The sequence below is a fragment of the Simochromis diagramma genome, unplaced genomic scaffold (assembly GCF_900408965.1).
Source record: "Simochromis diagramma unplaced genomic scaffold, fSimDia1.1 OVJJ01000216.1, whole genome shotgun sequence".
NCBI classification, from domain to species: domain Eukaryota; kingdom Metazoa; phylum Chordata; class Actinopteri; order Cichliformes; family Cichlidae; genus Simochromis; species Simochromis diagramma.
The window spans coordinates 17,968,955-17,987,287 of record NW_024386883.1 but is presented as its reverse complement, the minus strand read 5'-3'; the positions used below and the strand labels follow the sequence as shown (position 1 = coordinate 17,987,287).

General features: G+C 39.1%; 1 protein-coding gene across 2 annotated transcripts in view; it reads left to right on the top strand.

Annotated features, from left to right (window-relative positions):
- The window catches only part of LOC120734003 (polypeptide N-acetylgalactosaminyltransferase 10-like), a 92,518-nt gene extending 81,665 nt beyond the window's left edge, over window positions 1-10,853 (top strand). Inside the window, exons 8-14 of one of the 2 annotated variants that reach the window (XR_005695944.1) lie at window positions 1,048-1,155; window positions 3,325-3,546; window positions 5,155-5,271; window positions 6,915-7,064; window positions 7,509-7,743; window positions 9,745-9,961; window positions 10,046-10,853. Coding sequence is in view for 1 of the 2 variants with exons in the window: in XM_040032543.1 (XP_039888477.1) it covers window positions 1,048-1,155; window positions 3,325-3,546; window positions 5,155-5,271; window positions 6,915-7,064; window positions 7,509-7,673 (762 nt within the window). In the remaining variant the exon portion in view is untranslated. Of the gene's footprint in view, window positions 1-1,047; window positions 1,156-3,324; window positions 3,547-5,154; window positions 5,272-6,914; window positions 7,065-7,508; window positions 8,556-9,744; window positions 9,962-10,045 lie in introns of those variants that run through there. The other variant, XM_040032543.1, reaches the window with a different exon arrangement.
- The last annotated feature ends 7,480 nt before the right edge of the window (window positions 10,854-18,333 follow it).

The window sequence follows — 18,333 nt, the reverse complement described above, 5'->3', positions numbered from 1 at the left end:
TCATTCAAAGGGTTTGCCGCGATCCTTCAACGATTTAAAAAACGCAAACTAATGAAATGTATGTCTGTATAACTAGAAGTGATGTATAAAACATTTTCTTTTCCTTCGCTCATGTCTAAGTTGTCAAACTTTCCCCACGTTTAGCCTGTTTAGTCTCATATTAGCAGACTTTTCTGCAGGACCAGCAGCACCAAACCACTCTTTCTCTCTGCCTCTCTCTTTGGCTGTCTTCAAACTTGTGTTGATAGTATTTACTTATGGTTCAAATGAGCTTCTCATTTCTATTCATTTAGTTTTGCTAAAACAAAACCCATTTTCCATCCTGCCTGCTGTATTTAAGTCTTTTATTTCTCGCCCCTTTCATAGCCTCCCTTTCTTCTCATGGTCTGTTTTCCTCATTGAAAGCCAAGTAAGCAAATCATCACAGTTGCCTTTGTTATTGCTGGAGGATTAAAATGAAGACACACTGTTGAATGTATCTGTTATGTCAGATAGACAGCTAAAAAGAAAAAGAAGCAATGATGCTTTGTTTTTGCTTCAGACAACACTTCAGACAAAGGTACTTAAAAGCTATTAAAAAAGTAGCAAAAACGTTGTTTTCCTATAAAACGGGAGAAGTTTTAGTAAATCAGTTGTGTTTTTTTTGAATACCAATAATATTCTAATAGTGTCGTAACAGGAGCATTGTATCAGTGATTTATCAGAAAGACTTTTTCTCATCTGGTCCTCCTCCTTAGGTGAAGTCAGGTCACCATCTTGTCATAATTTGTTTTTGTGCCCCCTGCCTCCTCTGCTCTGTCCTCTCATCTTTATTACATCTTCTCTCTCCTGTTGGTCTCCCAGGATTTATAAGCCTCTTCGAATCACTGTACCTTATTCCTCCTTCTGCTCAGCCATCAGTCTTCTGCTCATCTCTGTCGTCATCTCCTTCCTTCACCTTGCTTTACCTTTGTGCATCTCTTTGAATCTTAAAATGGACAAAGCTTCTAAACACCATAAAGATTCATCAGATGAAAGTGTTCTTTCCCTCTCTTTGTGTCTCTGAAGCTGTGGATGTGTGGTGGTCGGATGGAGGACATCCCTTGCTCCAGGGTAGGACACATCTATAGGAAGTATGTCCCCTACAAAGTCCCTGGTGGGATCAGCTTGGCAAAGGTAATTCTTCTCACTATGTGCAGTGGATCAGTGATGGATTTTCTGGATACTATAAAAGCAAAATACACAGGCTCTAACATTACTTCTGATACATTTAAGTCATAGGGCAACAATTTATTGTATTCTATAAACTAGTAGAGAACTAGTCAATGAGATAAAAAGCCTGATCAATTAAAGAAAATCCTTTTTTCCATTCCAGGAGCTCCTTTTTTCATTTTTTAAAAGACTAATAATTCAGATTTTACTGAATTACAGTAGTATATGGTAGTATAATGCTATAATATCCTAAGGAGTACTAGAAGGAGTATTCAATCTGGATTATGGTGCATCCCATCACATGCTTGCTCACACTCACCACCCCCTACCCTTTAAAAAATTCTTATTGTTGCCAGTAAGATTTTTAATAAGGAATGAATGATTAACTGTCAACCAGCATGCTTCAAACAAGAGTAAACATTTAGGTAAACAGATTTTTGACAAACTAGTGTTTTGTTGTATTCACACTCAGGGTTTAAAAGCAATACAGAAACATGATTTTTGGATCTCTGCTAATTATGACGTTATATGGAAGATGGGATGTTTTTAGTAGATATGTGTATGTGTAAGTGTGTATTCATAAAAGTACAAACACACACACACACACACACACACACACACACACACACACACACACACACACACACACACACACACTGTAGCAACTTCTGTGCCTCTGAAGTCCACTGAGCAGTGAAGCTGAATGCATCACTGCCCTTTAAATGAACCTTTAGCTAATTAACCCCAATAAACAAGTAAACAGAAACATACATTAACCCTGCATGTAAACACACATGCTATACATTTGCATGCACACACAGAGTGGTGCAGGGTTTGTATTTTCTGCATCCTCTGCTAAGTACACTACTCTTTCATCTCAGTGTACTTTACAGTCTGCTCAGCATTCACTCATAAAAGACCACCAGGCAAGAGGCAGCAATATGCAGGGTATCCGCTATCTACAACTTATAGCCTTTCCAGGTGCTACTGTGAAGAATGAGCTTAAGTTCTTTTTGTTATTTTTTTTTCAGCACCTACACAGAATAGGAAATTGTCTAAAAGTGCTTAATCATCTGAGGTGTAGCCAAACACCATTCATTATGTATGCCTCTGCTCTCAGCCTGAAACATGGCTCGGTATAGCTCAGTGTGAAAGTAGCTGAAAGTAACTGGCTTTGTTTTGTTTTTCTGAGGAACAGTCTCTAACTTAGCTTCATTGAAATGTTGATGTCCCTGAATCACCTGACCTTTTACATAAAAGCGGATAGTTCTTTTTTTCCCGTTTGTTGAGGTATCATTTCAATCAAAGCTGAATCAAAGAGAGCACTCTATAGGTCAGTTTCAATATATGTAGCTCAAATACAATGGTCAAAAACGGCAGCAATAAATTGCCGTTGTCTTGGCAGATTCCTAGAGACAAATATACAGTAAAAAAACCCCAGCATACTAGGTAAACATAGTTCACACCAGTCCATGGCAGCTCTCCATATAATTGGTCTCACTGTCAGGAACTAAAGGACCTATACTAGGGTACTTGTTTGCAGGTGGAAACACAGACAGCTGCAGAATCCATTGACACAACACATAGTTGATGCATTAAAGCAGCGGTCCCCAACCTTTTTTGTGCCACGGACCGGTTTATGCCCGACAATATTTTCATGGACCGGCCTTTAAGGTGTCGCGGATAAATACAACAAAATAAAACTAGTACCGGTACCAAAAAAAAAAGAAGATTTATTCATAACACACGTGAAAAAACGCAGGAAAACAGAGTTAACAATAAAAACGATAACAAAATAACGCTGAAAACCGATAAAAACCCTGAAAACCATACATTTCACACCTGAGCCTCAACTCTCGCGGCTCGGTACCAAACGACTCACGGACTGGTACCGGTCCGAGGCCCGGGGGTTGGGGACCGCTGCATTAAAGTATAAAGCCACAACAAATTGAAGAGAATGGGAATGTTAAAGTTTGCATTACTCATAAGTGGACCCTTAAACCTTTTTTATGACTCCCATTATTGATAATGTGTTAGAGGTTCCTATTGTATGAAATTTGAATTGTCTGCTAACAAAAAACTATTTTAAAGAATTAATCCAACCATGTGAAACTCTTTTTAACTTGATTTCAGAATCTAAAACGTGTAGCAGAAGTTTGGATGGACGAATACGCAGAGTATGTGTACCAGCGTCGACCTGAGTATCGGCACCTGTCTGCAGGTGACATGACAGCGCAGAAAGAGCTGAGGACCCGATTAAACTGTAAAAGCTTTAAGTGGTTTATGAATGAAGTGGCCTGGGATCTTCCCAAACACTATCCACCAGTAGAACCTCCTGCTGCTGCTTGGGGAGAGGTAAGAGCTGGATTAGTTCATGAAACTGCTTTCATATATGTAGAGAAATTAAATAAATAGATGTATGCATAGAGATACAAACTAAAAAATAAATGAAAAAACACATCTGGAAAGGTTTTTGTGTGTACAATGAATATGGAATCGCTAAACTGAATACATGTCTGCAGTTAGATGTCATAATAAAAAATAATAACTACATTTTAAAACATCTGTGAATCCAACTTTGTTCCCATTGTGTTTTCATAATTTCAGAGACTACACAAGCATAGGGTATGTTTCGTGTTTGATTTTTCATTTAGAATCCCGGACAAGCCCCCAATTGTAACCGGCTGGCTCAAGGAACATGACTCCACACAGTCACCTCCAGCTGCACTTGGTCATACATGTGTAACATGCCTCTGACATCTGCTGCAAAATTCCCTATTTCTCCAATCCATTGATGATGGCTGCTTTAACCCCCCTTTCAATAGCCGAGTATCTGCCTGTAGCCACAAAGGAAATATTTACTAATCACTCACCAATTTTTGTACACAAACTATTTGCTGAAAGTAATTAGCTCAGAACCTGGATGCTAAATTGTATTCTGCTGCTGTAAATACATTCAAATAGATATATTATATAATACTGCTGTGGGTAGGTCAAATAAATAATTTAGTATCAGAAAACAGACAGTTAATGAGCATGTTTCAGTTGTGCTGTAGAGAATATTTTTGTGGCAAAAGCAAGATGAGTAATTATATCAAATCAAGATGAAAATTATTACAAAATGTATGAAAATTAACTCTGCGTAATGAAAAGGGAAAAGTATTTTTCCAGCTTTCTTTTGAAAATATCGTCATCTTCTAGTTCCCTGGGAATCATGTTTCATGTCTTAGGGCTCTTTTGCTAACTCATTTCATGGAAAGAATATTCAGATTCTGCTTTCAATGTACACAAACTGAAGCCACAGAAGTAAAGCTGTTGGAAATATGAACAACTCTAGTTACCCTATCCTATGATCAGCCAAAGCCAAAAATAATTTCTTTTAGGAACAGATTACCAAAGTTTTACCAAAGACTTAACAAAAATCTATAATTTCACTGTAAAATTTCATCATGAATGTATTATGTGACTGTAACAAGTTCATGAAAAACTGGCTTAAGGCAGGAAAATAGTTTCTACTGGTTTCAACTTGTAATGTTTTGAGGGTTTTTTGATTTACGAAAAATAGATTACTGATGAGAATTGTTAAAAAGGTATACAGGATTGAGGTACGCGCTAAAGAATTCTCAGTGGTATAAAAAGACAAGAAGCAGTGATGAAACACGTTTGCAATAACACACTATTTTTTAGTATTTTTGACCTCTATTCCAACAAGCTGCAACTCCTATTGGTACCTAGTTACACTCCTGGAAGGCAAAAAATGCCTCCAAGCCTTTACATGTGAAGTGCACAAAAAAGAACTTAAGAAAAAAGATAAAACTGAAAATCAATCTGCTGACTACAGTCAGTGTATGGATTTACTTGTGTAGGACTAAGAGCGGAGATTATACTGTGTATTGTAATCTCAGCATGTTTATGGGTTTCTGGTTTATGTCAGTTTATCATAGTTGTATATGTGCTTTTCAGATACAGAATGTGGGCAGTGGAATGTGTATGGAGGTCAAACACTTTGTGTCAGGGAGCCCCATCCGCTTGGAGAACTGTGTGAAAGGCCGTGGTGAGGTGGGGTGGAGTCACGGACAGGTAAGGGCACCCTCTTAAATGAGCTTATTGGGTTTTCAGTTCATATCCTAAAGCCTCTGAGATGATGTGCTAGCAACATGATGGGTTGTTAACAAGCTGTTTTTTTTTTTTTTTCAGGTAAATTATTTTCATTTGTTTTCTTACTTTAGTAGCATGTTAATGAAAGTGTGTTTTTTACCAACAAGGTATATTAAGGAGGAAAAACAAACTAAACAGACAGACAGAAAGTGGACCTTTTTAATGTCATGCTATTCATTTTTAGCCAAACCCTAATTGGGCTAAATTAAACAAACAGCAAATAAAAAAGAAAATTAACAGGTGGAGAAAAGACGTCAGTGTCAAAAGAAGGATCATTTGTCCCATTATTTAAATTGTTATATTTGAATTATATTTGGCCCTGTCATTTTTATCCTATAATTGTACAAAATTAAGTCTAATCACTTAATTGAGATACATTTTAATAGTACTATTAATTCAATTCAATTCAATTCAATTTTATTTATACAGCACCAAATCACAACAAAAGTCGCCTCAAGGCGCTTCATAGATACAGAGAAAAACCCAACAATAATATGACCCCCTATGAGCAAGCACTTTGGTGACAGTGGGAAGGAAAAACTCCCATTTAACAGGAAGAAACCTCCGGCAGAACCAGGCTCAGGGAGGGGCGGGGCCATCTGCTGCGACCGGTTGGGGTGAGAGAAGGAAGACAGGATAAAAGAAAGAAGAAAAGAAAGAAAGTGCACTTTATTGATCCCCGTGGGGAAATTCCTCTCTTCATTTAACCCATTCACTCAGTGAAGCAGTGGGCAGCCATTGGGCACCCGGGGAGCAGTGTGTAGGGACGGTACCTTGCTGAGCTACTGAGCTATCCCTGCCCCTGACATGCTGTGGAAGAGAGACAGAGGTTAATAACAGATATGATTCAATGCAGAGAGGTCTGTTAACACATAGTGAGTGAGTGAGAATGAGTTACCTCATTCTAACTTTTGCAAAGTGATATGCTTCCCTGTGGAAAAACAGCTTGTTTTTTCAAAACTTCTAATTAGAATGTGGTGACCAAATGTGTACAGTTATCACATCCATAACATTTTGCAGCTTGTATGGTCATAGGGTGCAGTCCATATGTTTTAGGATGACAAAACATTTTTCTTTTAATATCAAAAGTTCAATAAAAATAAAAACTGGATTTGATTCCAAATGTTGAACTTGGATTTGGTAACAGATCATAGGAAATGAACTCTTAATGGGTGAGACAGTAAAAACTTTAGTGACAAAAGGAAGTGATTCATATGTGTGCTGTATATCTTAATTGATTAAGTGTACTGTGGTTTTGTACAGCATTACTACTAAAAAATGTATCATCATCCACAAACTTATGGACCTGAGTGTAAATGTAACCTCCAACTATTTGGGCTAGATCGATTGAACACTGATGTGGAGAAACTATTGTATAAATCAAATAAATCCAAAATGCTTATTTTATCGGCTTTACTATCTCTACACCATGTAACACTGCAACACTACCATAATAACCCCAATTTCAACAAGAAAATCAATCTGACAGAAAAAAAGGTAGAAATTTTACGTAGACAAAGGAAGGACAGTCAGATGTTGTTACAGCTCAGATGTGCTCCCTGCAGGTGTTAACATTTGGCTGGAGGGAGGATATCCGGGTGGGTGACCCCATGCATACAAGGAAGCTGTGCTTTGATGCCGTCTCCCACAGCAGCCCAGTCACCCTGTATGACTGTCACGGCATGAAGGGAAACCAGCTTTGGCGGTACAGAAAGGTATGATGAACAGAAGTAGAGAAATTCTAGAGTTCACTGCTTGTAGAAAATTAGCGTATTTACTAATTCATCCTATTCAATGCTCTCCAACTGTCCTGGCCTTAGGAAGGTTTTATATTTGTGAAAAAGTCACCAAAGTAAAAATAAAAAAATAAATAAAAATTGAAATGTCAAGTATTTCAGTGTCTGCCTGGTAAAAGGTCGATAGACACTTTAAATTTTGCAGGAGCAAAGTGTAACATCCTGCCGGTAGTAATACGTACATATGCCATATAGAACACCAACAAGTTTGAGAAATAGGTTTAATCGTTGTGGAGTATAAGGCTTTAAAATGCGTATTAATCACAGAGTATTAGATTTTTCTCTTTGTATAAAGAAGGAAATAAATGTCCTGTGAAGAAGTTAGCTTCTTGTATAATATGTATATGTTCATCTTTCCTCCAGGATAAGAGTCTGTATCATCCCGTCAGTAACAGCTGTATTGATAGCAGTCCGAGTGAGCGGCGAGTCTTCATGAACACGTGTGACCCTGCCTCTCTCAGCCAGCTGTGGTTGTTTGAAAGAACCAACGCCACTGTGCTGGAGCACTTCAACCAGGGCACCAACTGAGCTCACTGAACAGTGAGATGACACGTCTTCCAAAAAGAACGATCATGACTCAAAGGTCATCTTTGTTCAAGTGAGTCTTTCTGAGGGAAGAGATGTTTGATTTTGTTTTGAAATGGACAAATTACTTTGCTTTTTAATTTCTCACACTGTTACTGTAGTGGCCTGAAGACTCGTGAAATTATTGGTAGTACATTTTAGAGTATACTTTTATGTTAAAAGTGGTCTTTGCCTGGCTGATAAACATAAAACACCATACAGGGTTGTGTGTGTTGCTTCCAGTAGTTATGTTTGCAGCCAGCATAACCGGTGTAAGGCAACAGGGTCAAGGCTCACTACAGAAGGAAAACATGCTCATAAATCATAAAGCCCTGGTCACACAGACCTTGCTGCACCTGGGCAACCGTCAGTCAGTAAGGAACCTGTGTGTTCCCCAACCAGTTTGCAAGTGGTTGCTGGCATTCACTAGGTGAAATTGGTTGCAAAAAGATACGGTGCTATACCGAAAATCTCTTCGCTATAGCTTTGTTCTCTAGCATAATGCTGGTGTCTTATGTACTTTGCATGGAAGATGCTGATCTGCCTGCAAACATTTGCCAAAACTTCACAGTTAAACTGTAAAGTGTGCGAAGCAAACCCAAAATCATGGCCGTTCACACTAAAACTAAAAATTGTGACTTTTGACTTTGTGGCCTGCAGTGTGTTAATCCTATGATTGATTTTAAAGAAGTTTACTCCTTTAAAAAATATTTATATTTCATGTCGCCCAATGTGATGAACATTTACTGATGCAACTTCAATAATATTTAACAACAGTGAAGAAACTCAGGCCCTCCAAGGTTTGGAGGCCTATCTCCACCCACCACCACTTCCCCTGCCAGTGGCGGACTCCCTCAGGTGTCGGTGCGTTGGTGGTTCTTTGTGTCTGGGGGTGGGCGTCCGGGTACACACCGGCTCACTCCTTGGCGGCCGCTTATCAGGGCCTGGAGCCTGGGGCTCGCTCGGGCCACTCCGGAGGTGGGGTGCCCCCGGCCTCTCGGCCTGGGGCTCGGTCACTCAGGCACAGCTGGCTGCCGGCGGAGCTCACGGGCGCGTCACTGCAACTCCCCCTGGCTTCTGCTCCGCGGCTGCTGAGTGAGCTCCTCAGCTCTTACTGGGACAGTGGCGCGGCTGCCCCTCTGTGGGTCTTCCTTGGTCTCTTGTGTTCTGGGGGCCTCTGGATGTCTGGAGTTTTGATCTCCTCCATACCTGCTTCATGCCCTGGAGGACGGGGCTGTGGCTCCCCACACTCCCTAGCAGATCGTTACATGGAGAAACCTTTGGAATGCAAGCATGCTGATCCACACAGGTATGCACACAGGTGTACACACGGGTATTCACAGACGCGGACTACACCTTTCTTGGCTGCTGCCTCAAAGCACATTGTGCGCTGTCTATCTTGCGTGCTGCACAATATCGTTTATTATTTAGTATCTACTGATATCTACTGCTAGCTAGTTTATTGTGATGGTGCCGTTTTTTTTATTATGTTGCTCTTTGTTGTTTGCTTTCTCTTCTGTTTTTTTTCTCCATACAGGTGACCCAGGTGTTTTGTTTTTTTTTGTTTTTTTTTTTTTTTTCTTTCTTCCCCCCCTTCTCACCGTCTCTTCTCCCCTTTGGTTTTCTTTCTCTCCCTCTCTTTCTTTCATTCTCTCTCCCTGTCCTATCCCCCAGTCATGTCTGTCCCGTTTGTAGCAACTGAAAATAAAATAAATTCATAATTATAATAAAGGTCAATCAAATGGACCAATATGGCAAGGCCATGATGATCCACTTGGTAAAATAAATCCGCTTGGCATCTTTCTTGGCCTTAAGACAACAATTCTGATGGCTAAAGATCCAAACGGGACACAAAAAAAAAAAAAAAAAAAAAAACAGTGAAGAAACTAGACACGAAACCACCATTACGATTATCATTAATGTTTTGCTAGTTTTTTTTTTTTTAACTTCCTTAAGGATTACCCAGTAAGCCTGTTAAATAGAGCTATAATGGTCTCAGAATTTATGGAACCTGTATATCTTCCCTTTGTTTCAGTGTTGTCAAGGTATGAATGAAAGCTACAAGTGAATAAGATGCAGCTTTCCAGACATACCCTGTGGTACAGTGATCTAGTGCAGTCCCTGAGAGCTGAAGAGCTGGTGGGACCACAAGCAGTGACATCCAGAATCCAATCATGAAGCGCAAGCTTGTCGTGGGAAAGGAGATAAAAGAAGGACATGCTTGCCTGAGCACCCAGCACCCGAAACGCTCAGTGAGTGCAAAGACACAGTTCATTTTAAAATGCCTATTATAAAATATGTGATTTTGATAATATTTTGATTCTGTTTATCGTCAGCATGGGAGAACGATGGTGAGACCCGACTGCCTTGTGGAAACCCTGAAAATGTGGAGCTTTTAAAGATGGAAGACTTGGACCTCAAAAATGTATAAGAGGAAAAAACTTCATTTGACTGCGATAAAAATACTGATACTGCTGCCGATACTGCTGGATTTAATGGATGAGCTATCCAGTTTTTATTTCATTTATTTATATATTTTTGTCAATGCCATCTTTTTACTCACGGCACCAAGTTCTTTAAAGGCACAACTTGAGAAAATGAGGAGGGACAAAATCCTGCACAGTGTGTAGATTTACTAAAAATATACTTTTTTCAAAGGCACAAAGGCTTTAAAGTGAACTTTTTTGTATAATGTTATAAACAAACTAAATATTACGTGAACATCATTTCAAAATGTATTTTGTGTTGTCTGGTAAATTACAGGTAAAAACTTCTTTTTTAAAACTATATTTTCATTAAATGTTCTGCTATGCTAAACTACTACTGAGGCAAAGTTAAGCAGTTTTCTCATGTGTACTGATTAACAGTTGTAAACCAACAGATATTTATGCCATTTACAGAAAACATAAGTGAGCACTTTGCTTGTTTGCATGTGTTAGCAATTCTCTAACAGCTAAAGGAATTCTCAGGGTACAGCCCTGTCTCCCAAAAGTTTCATTATCATTTTATTGTTGATTTCTAAACAAAATGCAAGAAACCAGTGTGCACTCTTTTAATTCAATTCAATTCAATTTTATTTATATAGCGCCAAATCACAACAACAGTCGCCTCAAGGCGCTTTATATTGTAAGGTCGACCCTACAATAATACATACAGAGAAAAACCCAACAATCAAATGACCCCCTATGAGCAAGCACTTTGGTGACAGTGGGAAGGAAAAACTCCCTTTTAACAGGAAGGAACCCTCCAGCAGAACCAGGCTCAGGGAGGGGCGGCCATTTTTTCATAAACACATCTACAGATCATTCGGTCAGAGAGGTCCAGAATTGGCAGCACAGTGGTTTACAGCATAAGATTTTGGGTTTGTACCTCTCCGCATGGAGTGTGCATGATGTCCACATTCTTGCATAGATTTTTTTTCCAGGAGCTCAAATCTGTTCAGATCTCTATCATCAAAAAATATGCTATTTTTAGTCGATAGTAATAACTATCTTCATCTAGGAAACTCTTGCAAACTGGATTCAAAATCTCAGGATTTCAGGACTCTGGTGCACAGCCTGGGATCCTCATGCAAGGACCTGCTGACTGTTTTCACCTCATGCTTGGAGACTAAAAGGGACTCTGCAGTTGTGGAATGACCAGCCGAACTGAAGCACGCTACATAGTTAGCTTTAAGAATATTGTTAATTATTTTTTTAAATATTTTTTTCTTAAATACACAGTATTTTATTACTGACTTTGCACTTGTGTATCGCATGATTCTACTGTAAGTTTTATTACCCTCTGCTCTTTTTATAGTTTATCAGCGTGTTTTTATTGTGTATAAAGCTGTGAAATGGTTTTAATAACTGCTATACATAGTTAAGTTGTCTTTCTTACTAAACTATTTTTAAAACTTAAATTGGAGCAAAGGTTTCACTTTTGCATTGCTTTTTAAAAAATCTTTTGCCGTTTCCACTAGTTTAATTTCACATAGTTCAGGTTGAAATAAATCATATCACAACAGTGGCTAAGTTAGAAGCTTCACTTCCATTTTCTAAACTATCATAGTGATGAGTTGTCTCCACCATCAGCTGCAGAAAAACATGACATTTTAGAGAAGAAAGAAATAAAAGACACATATGCTGATTACTAATTTACTTGCAAATGTGACACATGAGAAATTGCATGCAGAGATGAGAAAATTGTATAGTTGTATAAGAGTGTCATTTTTAGTAGACAAGCCTGCAGGCAGAATATGTGCGTCAATAAAATGCGTATCAGTCAGTGGTGCCAATAAATGGTATGCAAAACAGGCAGAACAAACAACAGAAATCCATTCATGTAACTGAATAAAAATACAATGAACAGAAGAAAAAAATCAACTCAAAACTAAGCACTGTGTTCAACCTGTTGGATAAATTCAAATATGTCCCAAAATAATATGCAAACATTGTTGCACAAACTATATGACTGAAAGGAACAATCATACCATTGACATACCCAATCTGTGTGAGAAACTAGTCATTTTTTAACAGAGAGAATATGTTCCCGGCTACTCCAGAGTAACAGGCAACCTATGGATAACCTATGATCAGGCAGATCCTTGACTCAGCACCTGTATATGTCTGAAAACATCTTATTGGAAATCTGATAAAACAGAGGTCACGCAAACTCATCATCTCTGCTCAGTCTGGGGATAAAACCTGCACAGCAAGCTAACAATTATCTGCAAAGGACAGCAGCTGCTGAGGCCCAAAGTTCATTCGGCACTTTCACTTTTTTATTGACAGAGTGAGTCATCAACCTGAGTGGCAAATCCAATACCTGAGTATGGTTCCCGAGAAATTATTGGCTGTCTAATGCCATCAAGGTCAGACAAACAGTGGAAGCCACTGCAGAAATACCCCTAACCTGGAGATTTTTGCATGCAGTGAGGGTAGAGTAATATTGATGAGATGAAAATGAAGCAGAAATGGGAGAGTAAGTTAGAATGAATTATTAAACTTCTAGCATTGGCATGTACTTATTCTATCTTATCATGGAGAAAAAAAAAACAGTTTTACTTCATGAATACAGTCATGAATACATATTTGTGCAGCTGCAGAATCATATAAACAGTACAAGTATGAACAAATTCTTAAATTTAGGCAGAAGAGTAGAAGACCCAGCATCCAATAAACATATCATGGTCATCATTAGACATATTAAAATGCACATTTTTACACCAATTTAGAGCACACACATACTGTAGAGTCCAGCAGATGAATTCAGCTGTGATTAATCAGGGAAGTTTTATTTATTTATTTTTTTTAAGTTCATAAGTTCATTTTTTTAAAGTTTTTTAAGGTATCATATCTTAGACCGAGTCAGAAGGGATATGTCTTTGAATTTGTCCTTTGTCTTTCTTTAATGATCAGTTAAATCTATATTGTTTTGCCATGTAATCAATCTTACCTTCACAAAATAGTGGACAAGCTCTTTGGTCTTTCTCATGTGAAAATAGCATTTGAAATACTTTCATTCTCTTTATTATCTTCAGAGGTGTTGTTCTGACTGAAATGTTGACATTACAAACTCTGCACAAATCTATAAATAATCACAAGCAAATGGCAGAAAATCTTCAATATAGTAATCTTTCTTGTAAGTTTACAACCACTTATTCTGGAGCTATAATGCACTCTTTTGAACCAGTAGCACATTCAGCTTCACATTCACCTCTATCATATTATAACCCTGCAATTGCTCTCACTGCTTTTTGATGATGTGTGATATGAATAGTGCACAGCATGAAATGGAAAGATGCAAGCTAGAGACAAACCCCAAAACAAAAATGTGATGAAAGAATAGAACCATTTTTCTCCTTTAGAGTCGAGATATATCTTGTCAATCTTGATAATATATTTGCAGAACTAGGTCAGGAGCATTTATTTCGATGTGTATTAACCAGGGTAATAAATGTATTAATCACATGTAGGAGATAAAGCTTTTAGAGAGTCTTGAGTGAAACCTGCAATGATCCCTTACGAAAGTGCAGTTTTACTCTGTGGGGAAACACTTCCGTCTAGTGTGACTGCAATATCCCAAATCTCCCCCTTGCCTAAGATTTGCTCCGCGAGGGAGCTGTGGAAAGTGTGACAGACCAGTTCTGCTCATAGCTGAATAATTACAGCTAACTTGCTTCCCCACAGGGCTTTGCTGCTATTAATGGCCCCGCTGTCACACACAAATGGAAAGTCATGACTGTAGTGTCGCAGTGGCACCCTCAGGCCACCAGGGACCTGGTGGCGATGTTTTTGAGCCAAATCCTCCACAAGCTTGACTGTTTGGAACACAAAAAAGCACATATTAGTTTCATCCTTAAAGCTTTTTTAGGTGATGTGACACCGAATGAAAACAAACTGCTTGTTAATTGCATATTAAGGGAGGATCTATTTTCGTCCGGTTGTCACAAAGCCAAAACCAAGTTTATTTTATGTGCATGGTTGAATGAAAGCCAGAACGTGTCTCTCACATAATCATAGAAATGTCTTGCGTTGGTGGATTGCTGAACAATCAAAGGAACAGTCATTGGCAGAAACATTTAAAGTACGACTTTTGATATGATACAGTCAAAATTAGTGTTACACCTTCTTCATCATCATCATCTCTTCCGGGTAAAGCTTTTCTTTTTGTTCTTTTTTTCCTCATCTGTCTGAAGCGCAGTCACTCAGTTAAATGTCTGTTGTTATATTTTCATAAACCCCTTCAGTCTGGGTGAGTAAACTGCTGACTGAAGCTGTAGAGTAACAGCTTTTTGACAGCGACAAGCAGAAATTGCACTTTGTTGTACAACAGTCAGTTCCTTGCTGGTTGTTGGCGACACATATGCTGCCGCCACTGCCGTCTTTTAACAGATTTAGACAGTATGCTATATATTCTGTTCAGGTTGCCTGAACGCCAGGCAGGTGTCCAAATGCAGCTCTCATGTACAGGAGCCAAACTGCCGCTAAATGATTCTTCAGCTCAGAAAAAAGATCATAATTTACATAAAAGAAACGGCGTATGCTGAATACTACTCACTGTTTTTTTTCTCACCCCCTGACAGCTGTCTGAAACTATCACAGTAATAATGCTTGCAAGAGAAATGATCAGAAGCAGAGAGCAAGGGGCAGATTGTTATGGCGATAACATATAATTCAAGGTACTTATAATATATTAGTAGTGCAGCATGTTAGAGCACACTATAGCTAAAACTCATAACACTGTGTGTTCTCATACCACTCTATCAAATAGCTTGAAAGTGGACGACTTTGAAAAATGTAGATTTAAAGGTTGGAAGGGCAATGATGGGTACAAGTCACAAATTTGTCAGCAGAGAGTTTTGCACTTTGCCTCACACAGTTTTCATTTGCTTCCTGGTTTTGGTTAAGGAAGGACCTTTTTTTAAAAATATATCCTTTCACATCATCTAAGGAGCTTGGAAAGAAAAGCATCTGAACTTCTTTAAGTTGACTGAAGACGTTTCACCTCTCATCTGAGAAGCTTCTCCAGTTCTAGGGTCAAATGGTGGAGAGTTCCAGATTTAAGCTCTGTGGGAGTGTCCCCCCAAGAGGGACAATGGACCCCCTAATGATCCAGAACTGAAATGAAGAAGCTTCTCGGAGGAGAGGTGAAACGTCTTCAAGCAACTTAAAGAAGTCCAGACGCTTTTCTTTCTAAGCTCCTTAGACTACGATGACCTGGATGACTGAGAACCTTCACAGACATATCCTTTCACATCATTAATACTGTTTTTTTGAAAAATTGCCCACAATGTGTATAATGTGAGTCCAGTGGACTTTTACACGTGTCTACATGTGATAAGCTAGCATTTCTGAAATAAACACAGAACTTCCTGCTGTAAGTCCATGGGGTTTCCTCAATGACACAACACCGCCTTCACAGAGCGTTGTCAAACCATCACTTAATGTGGCAGATCTTCTATGCTAATGTGCTAAAGGAGTGAAAGAGGTCGTTAGAAAATGCTGGGGTAGGACTGGAACTAGAAACCCCCCGGGCAACCTGCAGTCGCTCAGGCAGAATGTGTACTTCCTGACCGATTGGTGATGTGTGGCTGGAAGTTGCTGGCTGTTACCAGGTGAAACTGGCTCACAGCAGGTGGCTGCAAGATGGTTGTCAACAAGTCTCTAGGTGTGATTAGGCCTGAAATACAGTATCACCAGAAGGTCTTAAAGTTTTAAATTTTGGGTTGGAAGTCATAACTATGACAAAAAACAGGACTGAGATGGTGTCTGTTGTGATGGACACATCTTGTGCAAGTTTCAAGTGTTTGCAAGTAGATTTTCTTTAGCCAAGGCTGCATACGGGAAAGCAACAATGCCTTAAATGGCCAGTAGTGATGACAGTAAAGTGCACATTATTTACCACTTTAAATCACTTTAGCCAAACTTGGCAAACGCTGCCAAGTTGGAGCTTTTTCTTTGTTGTTTGTCACTGGCTAAAGTCGGTGCTGATTAGTATCAGGTTTGTTCCATGGCACATAATCAGCAGAATACAAGCTGCAGCAGAGAGACATCCTTGAAATATTTGTGTGTGTGATTGTAGCAGGTTACAGAAGAAGAGAATTTTGACCCAGAACACTTGGCTGCACGCTACAGTACTAATGTTGTCTTTATCCACGGAGCTGCCTTTTCACTGCCTCTTCTGTCCTTGGACGAACGATGAGCAGACAAAATAGACAATGGCTTAGGATCTTTGAGCAGTAGAATCAGGATTTTCTGCTAGAATATAGTAGTAGTATTTATTGAAAGGACATGGTTCTAATAGATGAACATTATTTCTCCCTCATTCTCATTTTTGTTATCATGTGATGAACCCAGCTAACACAATTGTATGCAGACAAATAGAACAAGTCAGCAACGCCCACCGCTGCTGTGCCAGAGACAATCAGGCAGCTTGGAGAAGAGAACCAGGGTGAAAGCAGCTGCCAGATAGTAGAGAATCAAAGCCTGTTTCTATTCTCTGTTCCTCTGCAGCGTGCCACAATATGCATGAAGACAGTAGAACAAATAGGCTGTGTGTGCAAGCAACTGTTGGGACTCTTAATGGAATAAGAACAAAGAAGAAAAAGGGAGGAGAGTTACATGTATGTACTATTTTGAGATCTTTACATGAAATGTGCATTTTTTGAGTGTTTGGGCAGGTGATGCCATTCATTCAGAACCAGATTACTGTTGTCTACATCCTTTTCTTTCTGTAGTATTTCCAATTATCCATCAATTTAGTTTTTTATCTGCTTATCCAACTAGGTTCACTGGGGTGGGGTGAGGCCCTAAAATGATACTGGGTGAAAATCAGAATATACATGGTGATGGCTTCGTCTTGATGCATGCTCGATCATCCAGGTAAGTAAATCTCCAAAAGTTGATTCTGTTCATCTGGACGTACCGTTTTGTGGGAGAAACGTTTCGTCACTCATCCAAGTGACTTCTTCAGTCTCAGCTGACTGCAGGTTTCCTCAATCTTATAAACAGTACATTTGCATAATGACTGAAACCAGCCTACTGAAGGAACAATGGGCTGGGAGGTCAGTTCCTTAATCTTAATTATGCAAATTCTCATGACCATTGATCAACAACCACTGACCAGTTAATCTTAGTGCTACCATCCAGGCAACATTTCCTGTTGAGGATCGCTTTTTTATTATTTCCATAAGTTCTTTTACATAGCACCACTGCAATGTTTCACCTTGACAACCACTGCTGCACGAAATATCAGGCAGCTCTTCATTTAGTTTCAGTTTCTTGCCCCACAGAAGGACCTCTGAGGATTTCTCTAGTACTAGTTCTTTAGTAGTATGCCATGCTCTCCACACACTGGTACGTCAGGAATTTCTTTGGACAATGATACAAGTTTTAGTACGAGTAAACAGTCAACATGCAACTGAAGTGCTGGCTCACTTTTTTTCAAAGGAATAAATCGCATTGGATATATTAACATAAGTGAAAATATAATATTGAAGTTTTGCAGGCTGTCGGGGTGATCCATCACATCAAATAAGAATGAATTCATTTTATAGCAACCCTTTCCAGGCCTTTGCTGCAGCTGACTTCACTTGTTTGTTTCTGGGTTTTTCTGCCTTAGTTTTGTCCTCAGTGAGTGAAATGCAGCTCGATCAAGCTGAGACCCACTGACTGCCCATCTGCTCTGTGAGGTGCTGTCAAAACACAATTACTGCATTTGTCTATATGTAAGCAGAAAGTATCGCTCTATAAACTTCTCAGTTCATATGGCTGCTGTTTCTGTCTTTTGTAAAATCACCAATAAACAGTGAAATAAACAGAGATCATGCATGCCAATCATAATGCCTCCACTGTGGGTTTTTTTTTAAAGATAAGGTTATATATATTTTGAATCAGGAGCTGTTCCAAGCCTTTTCCATTTCTCTGAGTTCTGTGCGGCCAAAATAACGCTATTCTGGCCTCTCTGTTCTTGAAACTGGTGATTTCTGGTTCACGCCTTGTAGTGAACTCTTGTCCATTTGGCTAATGATGTGCCTACCTCCTAGAGAGTGTTCTTCACTTGGCTTGATGTGGTGAAGTGATTTATCTATACCATAGAAAGGGTCTTGTAATCATCCACAGCTGCTGTCCTCTGTAGTTCT